The sequence below is a fragment of the Balaenoptera acutorostrata genome, chromosome 2 (genome assembly GCF_949987535.1).
Source record: "Balaenoptera acutorostrata chromosome 2, mBalAcu1.1, whole genome shotgun sequence".
In the NCBI taxonomy this organism is placed as follows: Eukaryota; Metazoa; Chordata; class Mammalia; order Artiodactyla; family Balaenopteridae; genus Balaenoptera; species Balaenoptera acutorostrata.
Genome location: NC_080065.1, coordinates 121798366 through 121813900, shown reverse-complemented (window position 1 = coordinate 121813900; position 15535 = coordinate 121798366). Strand labels below are relative to the sequence as shown.

Genomic DNA, 15535 nt, shown 5'->3' with positions numbered 1-15535 from the left:
CAGATTTTGAGATTTATTAAAATAAAGTATTAGCAAACAATATCCAAAAACAAAGTTCTTAAGAGTTATGGCTTTGAAAAGCACAATATAGTAAAACCTAATACATTTTTACAAGTATCAAAAAGATAACAGAATTGAAGCATGTTGCTAGACTTTCATTTTCTACAACATAAACAGAAGGAGAACAAGTACAAGTAAGAAGCAGACCTAGAGTGCAGCCAGTGATTTGGTCTTTATCATCTGCATATGAAATATCTTTTTAAGAGAACATGGGCAGGATTACATACAAACACCCAGTTTTCATGATCCTACCCAATTTTAACATAAGTGATTTTCAAAATGCAACTTTAACCAACCACATTGAAAAGAAAAGCACTTGCCCAACTATTATCTCCAAGAGTCCCTACAGTTAAAATACTTTATGAATAAATCAAAGCAACATCATCTCCAATGGTATTAGAAGGGCAAATCTGACTCTAAAAGATTTCTTCTTTACTTGGGATTGTTTGGCCTCACTGGAGTTTTGTTATAGCTAACACCAGCTAGTATTAAGAAGGCACTACCTATCAATGGGGTAAAAAAAAATCTACCTCTACACAACATTTCAAACGTTTAAAAAACAGTTATCTTCAAATAAATCCTTAAAAGACAATGGTTTATGAGGATTTTAGGAATTTTAAGACCTGAATTATTTGGACGAGAACCACACAAAGCTTTTTCACTCTGTCACAAATAACAGAAGAATCCTGCTCTGAGACTAGATCTTTTCAACAAAACAACTCAACACTTGTTCTACAGCAATTGCTACCAGCAAATATTACAGCATAAGCTCTTATTTTTAAAAAAAATTGATACGTAAAGTCCTTCTCATTGGTTTTTGTAAATCATCCAATTTTAGGGTAACACTTCAATTATAATAACTGCATTTTAGAAGAGAAGTTTCTATTATGAAAAATCCAATATAACAAAGGCTTGACAAATACTCTTACCTCTTGTAATTAGGACGTGCTAAACTTCAATCCAGTGAATTACAAAGAACTAGCTAAGTTTCTGTTTAGCAGGTATTGAATAGAATTGTTTACGCAGAAGAAATGCCTCAAGTTCTCTCTCCATACATGCATCTTCTGTGAGAAGTAAACCTCCTCAGTCCCACCTCTTTTAATGAGGAAAATGCTACTCTCCAGGGGAAACAGGCATCAAACCTGAGATTACCACCCAAAAAGCTGCGCTACTGAATATCTGAGGAGATGCCCATAAACCAATACTTAGGAAAACTCCCGCCAATAAAAATCACCAAACACTTCTAAAACCACCAGGCTATCTACTACCTTAAAAGATTCTTGCTTATCTAGCTGATGGGTATAATGAGGACACACATTCATAATTCCTACCAGAGATTAAGTGAGGATTTAACTAATAAGACAAGGAAGAGCTCTGAGCCTCTTAAAAGTTAATAGGTCCAAAATTTAAATCATCATTGGAAGCTGAATTTAATAATTATCAAAAGATTTTTCCTTCTTCAGAAAGTATAAAAGATATTAATATATTTTAAGTGGGAGAGTGATAATGATCCAAAGTAATATTAAGCAAGCAACTAGAAAAAGCATAAAGAAATGGAACTAAAATGGTATATTAGGTGCTCTCTGTAATAGAAATACAACACTTAAACAGGTACTATCAAACTTGAAATTAGAGTTTCTCTGCTACTGGCATGATTTCATTTTTGTATAAACTTTCTCCTTTAAAAGAACACTATTACAGGGGAACTGTTTCCCACAGGTACTCTAAGATAATACTGAAGGTTATATAATGTGAGCCCCAGTCCTTATCTTAACAATAGATTTCAGATCTGAATACTTACTGATCATTTTACATCCTAAAAGAATGTCTTACTCTCAAATGTTATGAAAAGTATAAAATAGCTACACCCTCTTTCCATACTATTAAGTATAACTTATTGAACTACCTATTGACAGCAATCTTACTGTGGATTTCACCTCAGAAACCCAGACAATTCTATTATCATATTGATAGTTTACTTATATAACAAGAAAATGTAAAAAGTGATTTATAGTCTGATATATATATTTGACATTTAGATTGATGTCTTCCTTAAATTTTCTCTAAAGGAAAAAAGTTCACTTCAGTAGATCAGTAACATGCCTACTACTTTATATTCCATAACGTAAGCCAGGTAATTATGTAGAGATATTAGTCAAATGCACCTCTTAAATTATTTTTTTCCAGTCAGTATCTTTTTGTTCCCTTAATACATTACTGAGATTAATTTTGATTCTATTCCTCTTTTTGCATTTACCAAACTGGTTGTAATTTTATTATTCCCAGACTCTGTCTTTTCAGCTGGCATATATTTATTTAAATGTTGTACATGCTATAAAATGTGATTATTCTGGTTGTGATGATGCTTTCATAAATTTGACTATAAACCATTCTGGAGATTAAATAAAAGCTTAAAACTGTAATTTTATGAAATGGTTTCCTTCAGAGGTGCTTTTTTCATTGGTAGAATTTTACTTCGTTTTTTTAATGTCACTGGCTAGTTTTTATTTCCCATCCATTCCTGTACTGAGCATCCTCAGGAATTACAGGACCAGCTGGATTGAATGAAGTTTTCATATAAAACCCAGGGGTGTAGAGTTAACAACTTTTTGGAAATACAACAGGCTTATTATACTTCTACATGAAACTCTTACCAGTTAATAGCTTCAGTACTGTCATTCATGAGACACAGCTCCTTAGAGAAAACACAGAAAAAGCCAATCACATAAAATCTTGCTAACTCTAAAGGCTGTTACATGAATCAAAACAATTTTTAATTAACTCAGTTGTAAGCATCAATAAAACAATTCAATAGTTTCCACCAGTTCAAGCCCACTGAAGTTGATTACATGTATCTGCCAGTCAACCTAGGTAGTTCTTCTACAAATTTGTTCCAAAGATTGTGCCATGAGCCTGCTAAGTAAAAGAATGATGTAAATAGCTAAGTTCTATCACTAAGCAAATAATCCTCTTTTGTGTGGCTGACACACTTCTGGAAGGTTGAGAATGCATGTCATGTAAAACTTACGTTTAAGGCTCAGGTGACTGTCAGAAAGTTCCCTTTTACTTAGCAAAGGACTGTGAGCTGAAACACATGGCACTTCATCTGAGAGAACTAAAACCATCCATTGGCTGCACTTTATAAAAGCAATAATAATGTTACGGAAAACAAAAGGAACTGCATTCTCCTTTCCTCAAAAAATGCATTTTTTTCCCTCGTAAGAGCAGAAAGGGCAAAGTAGAAAGTCAAATGAAACTAACATTTTGAACAGAAGACTGACAATGGCTCCACATATTTTTAAAAGGCACTGGAAAATCAGCTGCTTCTAATAGGTAAGTTAGGTGGGTTTTTTTCCCAAAAAAATGTATTTGTTCTTCATGCCATAACTAAGTGTCCATTTGACTGCTCCCTAGAAAAAGAGGTTAAGAGTCCTTTACTCAAAGCCCTTAAGCATGACTGATTAAATGAGTATTTTAGAGTTTTCATGTCTTTCCTCTCTGAGGACTGTGGAGACTAGTATCCACATAGGTGCTAAAAAAAATGGAAAAAGAGCACCCATGGTAACTGAGAGAATAGTCTGTATTCTTTGATATGTGAATGTTTTCAAATCAGCTAGCTCAATTCATTTAAGCATCAGACAGGTGGCCTCATCCTTGGGGCCAGACTGAAGAGGCTCCTATGGATACAGGACACAGGTCCTCGCATGAGGAAACAGACGCAAGTAAGAGCAATGGGATGAAGTACGTGATTTTTCAACGTTAATATCATCCTGCAGGGAATTAAAAAGGCACCTTCAATTGGAGCTACAGAATAACAGTCTTATAATCTAGGTTGAAAATACAACAAAAGCTAGAAAAAGTATAACTTCCTATAACTGTAATCTATAAATTGCAGTGTTTAATACAAAAGGGGTACCAAGGAAGCAAGGATGAACATCTAAGTCCAAGTCGCTTGAGTGTGTTTCACAAAAGGTTACTCTAAAAACTGTCACCCATCAAAGTGCAAAATAAAAGATTAATGCATGTCAAAATTAGAGTTCTTGCAACATTGGCCAAAAGCAGCAAACACAGCTGAACAAGGCCGTGCACGCACTGTCACTAGCTATAAAGTAGTACTTATGACAGATTTGAGTAAATGACATATACTGGAGATCTGTTGTTTGCAATAAGTTTTTTTTAAAAAAGGAAATATTTTACAAAAGATAATATTGAGTGAAGTCACAATGCACTGACCAACATTTAGCTGTATTAAATGTAAATTTTATGTCACTTAGAAAACTATCACTTGGCTTTTACTGAACACTACCTGTTAGAGCAGTGCATAGGGTTCCTTCAAATAAAAGACTTTTTTTTTTTATAGTTTCTTTTAAGCCCCTACCATATGCTTTTATAAAACAATGAATTATACTTTTTTAAAGTTGGTGGGACTAAGAAACTGGTAAAAGTACAGCTTCTGGAGAATCAAGAATAGAACGGAAGACTCTCATTGAACACCTTCTTATACTGTTATAATTTTCATCATGTGATGTATTACTTTTCCAAAAAATTTTAACAAATAAAAAAACTGAGGGGACAATAAGGCAAAAGTATGTTCCAGTTTAAGATCAATGCCAAACTTCTGAACTGGGGCACAATACTCACTCTGCATCTTTCACAACACTTTTGAGAGTTAATCACATGAACATGAATACAAACAGATGTTGATTCATCACAAAAACAAATGTATTGGTCACAATTATGTAGAAAAAAAATAAGCTGTAATATCTGTTTTCCATGTAAGCTCACAGTATCTGTACTGAAGTTTTCCCTAAAATTAAAACAAGTCCACTAATAATATAACTGGAAAAGAATACTTCTGCACTATGAAACAGAAGAAATGGGGTTTAGAGGGGAGCCCATCTGAGTGAGGACTTTATCCAGCCACTGAAGAGGCCCATGAAGATGAATCTCAATCCAACATGGGGTGCTGGTAACATCTTGCCGGTGATATTCTGCTCCCCAGCCCTATGAAAATGAACAGATAATATGGCAAGCCACTTTTTAAACTGTCAACCAGTCAAAAACAATTTCAACACACTAACAAAAATAAACTTTAACAGTAGAGATATACAGACATAACTAAAGGAAAAACTATCACAAAACCAATCTTAGCATTCACCATGAAATTAAAAGCAACACAATAGCTGCATCATTATAATAACATATAATCCCTTAATAGAAACCCTTGGAGCAAGATGTGTTTCAGAATTCTTTTTTTTTTTTACTTTTAGGAAGTTAATAATGGTGCAATACCTCATAATTAAAATATTAATATTTCTGCAGTGAGCTATATTCTCTCTTAATGGGATAAATAAAACTCAAATATAGCCTCAGGTAAGTTCACATCAGATTTTGTAAACAAAAAGTTTTTGATTTTCAGGGTTTTTTTCAAACATCAGATAAGGCGTTTTAAATCTGGTCAATGCATACAAATGTAATTAAAGTGGCAGTCACATATCATTATCCTTTAAGATGGGAAATTACTGGGATGAATTGAGCTGGACCACCTTAGCCTAAAACTCCAAAGAGTAAAACAGAATTTTTTCACTTCTATTTTCCTGAATTTATCTAGCTCTCTGCTTTACTGCTTACAGTAGTCCTGGCCCAGGAAAAGTAAGCAGCTGTGATGAGGGTGGATTGGGAGACTATATTGAATATGCAAAAGCCATGTTTCTATAGAAGGCAAGGGAAATGCCTTCAGGGCTATTGATAAACTGCTGCATAAACAGGCCTATAACAAAGCCTATAGCAAGAAAATACTGGGCTGTGGTGCTGTGGGCCAAAAAGAAAAAAAACCTACACAGAGCATTTGACAATTGCTCTTCTTTGGCTAAATCCTTAAGGAACAAGCAGGTACAGAACAGGCTGCTGAAGTATAACACTAAAATTCTTTCTAAATTTTGCTTATGCACCATCATTTGGAATACCAATAAAATTAGGTCAAGAGCAAATGATAAATTTGAAAAGTTCTTTGAACTTTGCAAATCCTTAATAACAGAGCTTAAAACAAGGAAAATAATTTTAGTATGGTAAAGAATTCTTTAAGTCAACCTAATGGGATCTAATAATGATTGAAACTGCTGAAGCTACGGAACTTAAAAAGCAATTTTAATATTAAATGCTTTCTAGCAATTTAGCCTTTAACTGAAATCCTTTTATAAACTCAGCCCCTATTCAATATCAGTATTGAGCACTTTATAATGTCTGGATTATAAAATAAAATCTTAGACCAATCATGTGGTTTAAGTTATAAATTCAAGAATTTTATTTAAAAACCTATTAAATCAGGTAAAAAATAGTACCTTTCATTTAACAAAGACTTTTTAAAATCATAACCTACAGACATATAATATACATATTTACAGTGACTCAAATGAAGCTACAGGTCACAACCCACTCACCTTGACAAAACTCATTCGAATGGTACACATTTTGGTGAGCTCATATACTGCCTCAAATCCATGGTTGACAGACTGAGCCAGAAGCTGGGCAAACTCCTGATTGTTAAAAATTTTGAGGCTGCAGCTGCTGGGAATCTTACAGACAGTGGTAGGATGAAAGCCATGATGAAAGTTGCAGTTCCTACTCTGTACAAATATGCTGCTGTCACTGAGGCACTCTGCATACACCTCTCCACCAACATAGTACAGATGAACACCTTAAAAAGACAGGCATTACAAGAGTAAACTCAACAAAGCAGGATAATGAAACCGAGGGAGTTGTATGAGGTACAACCAAGAATAACTACTAAACTATAGCAAGTCTTCAGACAGAAGCTACCACTAGATGGCCTTATGCCACCAAAGATAATCAAGAGGTTAATGTGCCTAAATCTAAAATGATCCTCAAATAACTAAGACTTAAGCCTCAAGTTGGCAGCATATTAGGTTATCAGTTCTCAGGGTTTTTTTTTCTTTTCCAACAATCATTTATCATCTCTATGAAAGAAAGCGATGGCAAAAAAAAAAATCCCCCAAAAAGCACCTTATGATGAGTCCTTTCAAAGGAATTCTTAGTGCTATCAACTATCATGAATAGTTGTTTGGCAAAAAGTTTTGCACTCTTTTTGCTAATGGAAAGGTCTGCAGCATTTAAAAAAAAAAAAGCTAAGTCACATATGTAATTTCAGGTCATAGGAAAAGCCTTTAAATGGCAGATTTATTTTACTTTCCTTTAAAAAAAAAGTTTTGGGTATTTAAAAAATATATAAATAATATATGAATGTTCAATATTTAAAAATTCAAATTATATACTAGAGCTGAAGTTGTTCCCAACTTTTCTCTACTGCAAATGGTACTAAAAAGACCATCGTAGTACACACATGTGAGTCACAGACTGGTTTCAGGCTATGACATTAAAAACTATGTTTTGCTTCTGGGCCAATAAAAATGAGCCGTGGAAGAAAGGATCCTAGAACTGCATACTAGGAAAAAAGGGGTAAACGATTCTAGAATTTAAGAATTCACCAAGTAGATTTCTGTTAAATTATTCTACTGCAGAATGAAAAATCAATGCATAGAAGTGAGGCATTTTACCTAAAAAATCATGGCAAGTTGACAGTTCAGTCAAAAAAGGATGGAAACTTTCTTTCCAACTTATTTTTGGACATAGTATTTTTCTGAATCTCTTCTATAAGAAATCATATTACAATTAAAGTTTTTTACCTTTTGTTCCTAATTTGGACCAAGACTTTCTCAAGTCAAAGAAGCAAAAAGTAGCAAGTGGTAAAAACAAAACTTCTTAAAAGAGAGGCAAACAGCTCTACCTGGGATAGGTTTCCTTTCTGACCACTTGATGCGTGAGACATTTCACTACAATGTGAAAAGTTCCTTGTTTGCTATGGCAACTATCTTGTAGGATGAATTATAAATAAAACCCTGTTACCTGAATTTAAAAGGTGGGAGATGTGGCAGTGAAGCCATTGAAGACTTACGTCATTCAAACTGGATTTCCTACCAGTAACCCTGCTCCTCCAACATAATGGAAATTCTTTCAAGTCATCAACCCAAAATATTCCACAAATATCATAATTTAAAAATTTTAATCCTTCACTAGCATTCATATATTCTACAAATATTTCTTGTGTATGTACTATGAGCCAGGCATCGTTCTAGTTGCTGAAGATTTGTTGTGAACAATGCAAATTTCTGTATAGCTTGTATTTCAGTCAAAAAGACTGAAAATTTAAAAAATAAACACAGAATAGTATGATTTCAGACCCTAAGTACTATGAAGAAAAAATAGGTAGGATAAAGAAAAGAAGTCTGTCTTTACTTAATACATTCTTCAACATCTGCAACTTGAGGGCAGGACCATGCCTTAAGCTTCTTTGTATGCCCCAGAACCTTACACAATGCAGACTACATAGCAAGCACAACAAATGACTGAATTCAACTGAATGTAGGAAAATGACAAAATTACCTTTTCCAATATGTCGTCTGGTGTTTTCAATTGTTGAATTACGATTAACATTTGACAACAATCCCAAGCAGAATCTACTTTTGTTATTTGAAGGGTCTGTGAATCCATCTACCAACACACTAGTAGAAGATGCATGAAAAGCTTCCCCAACACGATTGTTTAATTCATAGTAGACAATTGAACACCAATGTTTGGGCTCTTCATAGGCAACAGGCTGAACATCTGTGAACAAACCAGACAGGAAAAATGTTTAATGATTATCAGAAACTCCAGACTCTGTGTTTCCTTCAACCCAACCCAAGCACTATATGAAAAAGAAAATTTTCAGATATTTCACTTGTCTCACTGTCCTTCCTGACTTTCAGTCTGTTTGTATGTTTGTTTTCAAGAAAACAAACATCAGAAATACCTTGATCATAACAATTTTCAAAATTATACATATACACGGATAGGCAACATCACATTTTAAGTTATTTTTCTAGCAGAATCTAATCCAGGTTTAAATTTGAGATGACAAACCTCTGTTTCAGCAAACTGAAAGACTTAACTATACCAGTGTCTGTAAAATTACTTTAAACAAAAATCTGAACTAAAAAACTAAGTAAGGCTCTTAGCAGACTAGGAATAGAGGGGAACTTCTTCAACTTGATATAAAGAACATTTACAAAAAACTTACAGCTAACATCATACTCAATGGTGAAAAACTAGAAGCTTTTCTGCAAAGATCAGTAACAAGGCAAGGATGTGCTCACCACTCCTTTACAACAACACACTGGAAATCCTAGCTAAAGCACTAAGACAAGAAAAGGAAATAAAAGGTATACAGATCAAGAAGGAAGACATAAAACTGTCTGTTCACAAATGACAAGATTGTCTATGCAGAAAATCTGAAATGACTGACAAAAAAACTCCCAGAACTGATAAGCACTTATAGCAAGGCTGCAAGATGTAAGGTTAATATACTAAAGTCAATCACTTTCCTATACCAGTAATGAACAAGTAGAATTTGAAATTAAAAATTCATTACCATTTATATCAGCACTCAAAAAAATGAAATATTTAGGTAAAAACCAAACAAAGTAGATATAAAATCTATATGAGGAAACTATGAAACTCTAAAGAAAGAATTCAAAGAAAAACTAAATAGAGATATAGTCCATGTTCATGCGTAGGAAGCCTCTATATTCTCAAGATGTCAGTTCTTCCCAACATGATCTAGAGAGTCAACGAAATCCCAAAAAAAATCCCAACAAATCATCTTGTGGATATTGATAAACTGATCCTAAAGTTTACATAAGGAGGCAAAAGACCCAGAACAGCCAACACAATATTGAAAAGCAAAACTGGAAGACTAACACTATCCAACTTAAAGACTCACTATAAAGCTACAGGAATCAAGACAGTGTGGTATTGGCAAAAGAACAGAGATCAGAGGAACAGAACAGAGAGCCCAGAAATAGATCCACATAAATATAGTTAACTGATCTTTGATGAAGGATCTTGGTTACTTCCCCAATAATAGATAAAAGACAGTCTTTCCAACAAATGGTATAAGAACAACTGACATTCACAGGCAAAAAAATGAATCTAGACACAATATCTTACACTATTCATGAAAATTACCTCAAAAATGGATCACAGACCTATGATACAAAACTACAAAACTCTAGAAGATAGCAGAGGAGAATATCTAGATGACCTTGAATATGGTGATGGCTTTTTAGATACAACACCAAGGCACTGTCAAAAGAATGAGAAGACAAGCCACAGAATGGGAGAATATATTTGCAAAAGACACATTTGGTAAAGGACTGTTACACAAAATATACAAAGAACTCTTAAAACTCAACAAGAAAATGAACAAGGTAATGAGAAAAACTGGTCAGAGACATGAACAGACACCTCACTGAAGAAGATATACACATGGCAAATAAACATATAAAAAGATGCTCCACATTACATGTCATCAGGAAAATGCAAATTAAAATTGCAAAGAGACACTACTACACAACCATTAGAATGACCAAAATCCAAAGCACTGATAACACCAAATACTGGTGAAGATGAGGAGCAACAGAAACTCTCATTCACTGCTGGTGAGAATGTAAAATGGTACAGCCACTTTGGAAGACAGTCTGTTGACCTCTTACAAAACTAAACAAACTTTTACCATACAATCCAGCAAATGTGTTCCTTAGTATTTACCTAAAGGAGTCAAAAACTTATGTCCAAACAAAAACTGCAGAGAGATGTTTATAGAAAGCTTTATTCATAACTGCTAAAACTTGAAAGCAACCAAGATATCCTTCAATAGGTGAATGGATAAATAAACTGTGGTACACCAGACAATGGAATATTATTCAACACTAAAAAGAAATGAGCTATCAAGCCATGAAAAGACATGGTTGGTGGGGGACTTAAATGTATATTACTAAGTGAAGAAGCCAATCTGAAAAGGCTACATACTGTAAGGTTCCAATTACAAGACATCTGGAAAAGGCAAACTATGGAGACAATAAAAAGATCAGTGGTTGCCAGGGGTTAGGAGAGAGGGAGGGATGAACAGGCAGAGCACAGAGGATTTTTAGGGCAGTGAAACTATTCTATATGATACTATAACGATGGCTACATGTCATTATTCATTTGTTACAACCCAAAGAATGTTAATAGAAAAAATGAATCCTAATGTAAATTATAGAATGGTAGTTACCAAGGGGGTAAGGTGAGGGGGAATGGGGAGTCATTATTTAATAGGTACAGAGTTCTATTTGAAATGATGAAAAAGTTCTGAAAATGGATAGGAGTGATGGTTTGCAGAATACTGTGGATGTACTTAATGCTACTGAATTGTTCACAACAGAGCCCCCAAAGTACAAGAAGCAAAAACTAACAGAACTAAAAGTGGAAATAAATAATTCAACAGTAGTAGCTGGGGACTTCAATCTCCCACTCTCAATAATTGATAGAACAATTAGAAAGAAAATAAGCAAGGATACAGAAGATCTGAACACTACTGACCAGCTTCATCTAACTGAAATCCAGAGATCCTATGACACCCTACGACATCAGAATATACAATTTTTTCAAAGGCACATGGAGTATTGTCTAAAAGAGACTATATGTTTTGCCAAGGGTTGGCAAACCTTTTCTGCCCACCCAAATGGGCAAATCCAGCAACATACAAAAAGGATTATACACCATGACCAAGTGGGATGCAAATACCTTAGGTTTTGCAGGCCACATACTACCTGTCATATATTCTTCTTCTTCTTAACAATTCTTTAATAATCTAGAGACCATTCTTAGGTCACAGGCTATACAAAAACAAGCATAAAACAAGTCTCAACAAATTTAAAGAACTGAAATCATACTAAATATGTTCAAAGAACACAACAGAATTAAATTAGGAATCAACAACAAAAAGAAATTTGGGAAATCTTGAAATATTTGGAAATTGATTAACATGCTACTAAATAATCCATGGGTCAAAGAAGAAACCACAAGGGAAATTTTAAAATATTTTTAACTGAATAAAAATAAAAACAAACAAAAATGAATAAAAATAAAAACAAACAAAAATAAAAATTTATGGGATGCAGTTAAAGGTGTGATTAGAGGGAAATAAATAGTTTTTAACACCCATATTAGAAAAGAAACAACTCAAATTAATAATGTAAGATTCAGAAACTATAAAAAGAAAAGTAAACTAAAAGTAAACTTGCATTCTTCAAAGCAAGAAGAATGAAGGAAATAAAGATTAGAGTGGAATTCAATGGAAGAGGGAAAAGTTGTCGTTCAAAAGATAAACAAAATTGACAATCCCTTAACTAAACCAACAAGAAAAAAAGAACATGACACAAACTACCAAAATCAGGAAGTAATACATCACTACCAACTCCTACAGAAATTAGAGAGATTATAAAGGATACTACAAAAAACTTTATGCCAAATTAGATAATTTAGATGAAATGGATAAATTCCCAGAAAGACAAAAATTACCAAAATTGACTCAAGAAAAAACAAACTCTGAATAGACCAATATAATAACTAAAGAAACTGAATCGATTATTTAAAATCGTCCCACAAATAGAAGTCCAAGCCAAAATGGCTTCACTGGTAAATTCTATCACATATTTAAAGAAGAAATAATACTAATACTTCAAAAACTCTTCCAAAAATAGGAGGGAACACTTCCCAACTCATTCCGTGAGGCCATTATTACCTGACAGCAATACCAAACAAAGACATCACAAGAAAATTACAGACCAATATCCCTCATGAATATACAAGCAAAAATACTCAACAAAATATTAGTAAACCTAACCAAGCAATATATAAAAAAGGATTATAAACCATGACCACATGGGTTTTATCCCAGGAATACAAGGTTGGTTTAACATCAGAAAATCAGTTCATGTAATGTAATACACCTTATTACTAGAAAAAAAGAACAAAAAACTCACATGATCATCTCAGTAGATGCAGAAAAAGCTTTTGACAAAATCCAACATTCATTCATGATAAAAATTCTCAATCTAGTAATAGAAGAGAACTAACAGTTTGCTGGCTAGACTCTCTAGAACAATACTGAACAGAAGTAATAAAAGCCGACATCATTGTCTTACTCCCAATTATAGGTGGAAAGTAATTCAGTTTTTTATCATTAATTATGATAGCTATAGGTTTTTCATATATGTGCTTTAATAATAAGAGAGAAGGGGCAGTTAAACGCATTCAGATTGGACAGTAAAAAAAAAAGTACTGTTCTTTATTCATGGATGACATGCTCCTATATTTAAAAGACCTTAAGGAATCCACATATGCACACACAAAAAACCTACCACTAGAACTAATAAATGAATTCAGCAAGGTTGCAGGTTACAAGATTAATATACAAAAATCAACTGTATTTTTTTAATTAAAAAAAAATTTTTTTATAGTGACCAATAGAAATTTATTTCATTAATTAGACCTGAAACCACTGCATTAATGCCATTTTGAAACTAACCTTTCAGGGATTTAATACAGTTGTTATTTAACAAAAGAACTTGGTTCATTCACTACTTAAGACCTGATTATTTAAATTAAAGTTAACTGGTTTCCTTACGCTCCTTTAGGGCTTTAAGCTCAGAACATTTCCATTAGAAAAATCTAATTTGTCTCAAGTTCCTATTTCTAAATTTTAGAGTGGTTAAAATGCTCTTATATTTTAAATCTTTGTAGCAAAAATTATGTCTAAAATTACAGCTCAAACTGGCAAAGCAATTAAAGATGCAGGTGACGCAAGTCTTTTTTTAAGTCTTTTTCATACAGTTTTACTGAGATACAATTGACGTACGGCACTGTATAAGTTTAAGGTATACAGCATAATGATTTGTCTTACATACATCATGAAACAATTATCACAGTAAATTTAGTGAACACCCATCATCTCATACAGACACAAAATTAAAGAAACAGAAAAAAACTTTTTCCTTGTGATGAGAACTCTTAGGATTTACTCTCTTAACAACTTCGTATATAACATACAGCAGTGTTAACTACATTTATCATGTTGTACGTTATATCCCTAGTACTTATTTATCTTATAACTGGAAGTATGTGCCTTTTGACTGCCTTCATCCAATCAATTTTATTTCTATCTACCAATGAAGAATCCAAACTCGAAATTAAAAAATTCTTCCACTCACTTAGCAATAAATTTAAAAAGAAAAGAAAAGAGAGACATTCCATGTCTGTGTACTAGAAGAGGACAGCAAATCTCCCCAAGTTGATTTAAAGATTCAATGTGACCGCTATCAAAGTCCAAGGAAGAGTTTTGGCGGCAGACAGAAATTGACAAACTGATACTAAAATGATATGAAAATATGCAAAGAATGCAGAATTGCCAAACAATTTTTAAAAAGAAGAACAAAGTTGGAGGACTAACACTTCTTGTTTTCAAAACTTACTATAAAACTTTAGTAATCAAGACGGTGAGGTATAGACATACAGATCAATGAACAAAATTGAGAGTCCTGAAATAAACTCTTAAATTTATAGTCAACTGATTTCTGAAAAAGATGCCAAGACAATTCAGTGGAGAAATGATACTCTTTTCAACAAACAGTGCTAGAACTAACTGGATACCTACTTCCACAAAGATGAATTTAGAACGTTAACATACAAAAACCTTAACTCAAAATGAATCATAGACCTAAATATAAGAGCTAAAGAACTTCTAGGAGAAAACACAGGAGAATAATTTTTATGACCTTGGGATAGACAAAGATTTTTTAGATGTAACACCAAAAGCATAATCCATAAAAAAATTGATAACTTCATCAAAATTAAAAACTTTTGTGCTTCAAAAGACACCATTAAGAAAATGAAAAGACAATCCACAGATTGAGAGAAAATATTTGCAAATCACATATCTGATAAAGGACTTCTATCCAAAATATATACAGAACTCTTAAAACTCAATAATAAGACAAACAAAGGACTTCTATCCAAAATATATACAGCACTCTTACAACTCAACAATAAGACAAACAACCCAATTATGAAAATAAGGCAAAAGATTTAAATAAGCCAAAGAAGATACATGAATGGCTAGGTACATTAAAAATGTTCAAAACCATTACTCATTAGGGAAATACAAATTAAAACAAATGAGACACCACTTTACACCCATCAGAATAACTATAATCAAAAAGATAAACAATAACAAGCGATAGGAGGATATGGAGAAACTAGAACCCTCATATGGTACTGGTAAAAATGTAAAATGGTGCTGTCACTTTACAGTAATTTGGTAGTTTCTCTTAAATACTTAAATTTACCCTGTGATACAGAAAAATAAAAACAAAGACCTATCTGCAAATGTTGATTACAGCATGTTCATGCTAGCCAAAAACTAGAAACAATTCAAATGTCCATCAACAGATAAATGGGTAAACAAAATGTGGTATATCCATACAATAAAATACTGTTCAGCAATAAAAAAGAACATATTGATACAGGGTGCAACATG

At 33.2% G+C, this 15535-nt stretch overlaps 1 protein-coding gene across 2 annotated transcripts in view; it reads right to left on the bottom strand.

The window, feature by feature from the left end:
• Positions 1-15535, bottom strand: part of SMAD5 (SMAD family member 5) — a 49489-nt gene continuing 33954 nt past the window's right edge. For both annotated transcript variants that reach the window (XM_007172188.3, XM_057540555.1), the window contains exons 5-7: positions 8521-8742; positions 6501-6757; positions 1-5064 (exon numbers count right to left, since the gene is read on the bottom strand). In XM_007172188.3, coding sequence (XP_007172250.1) covers positions 4921-5064; positions 6501-6757; positions 8521-8742 — 623 coding nt within the window. In that variant the 3' untranslated portion in view covers positions 1-4920. The remainder of the gene's footprint in view (positions 5065-6500; positions 6758-8520; positions 8743-15535) is intronic.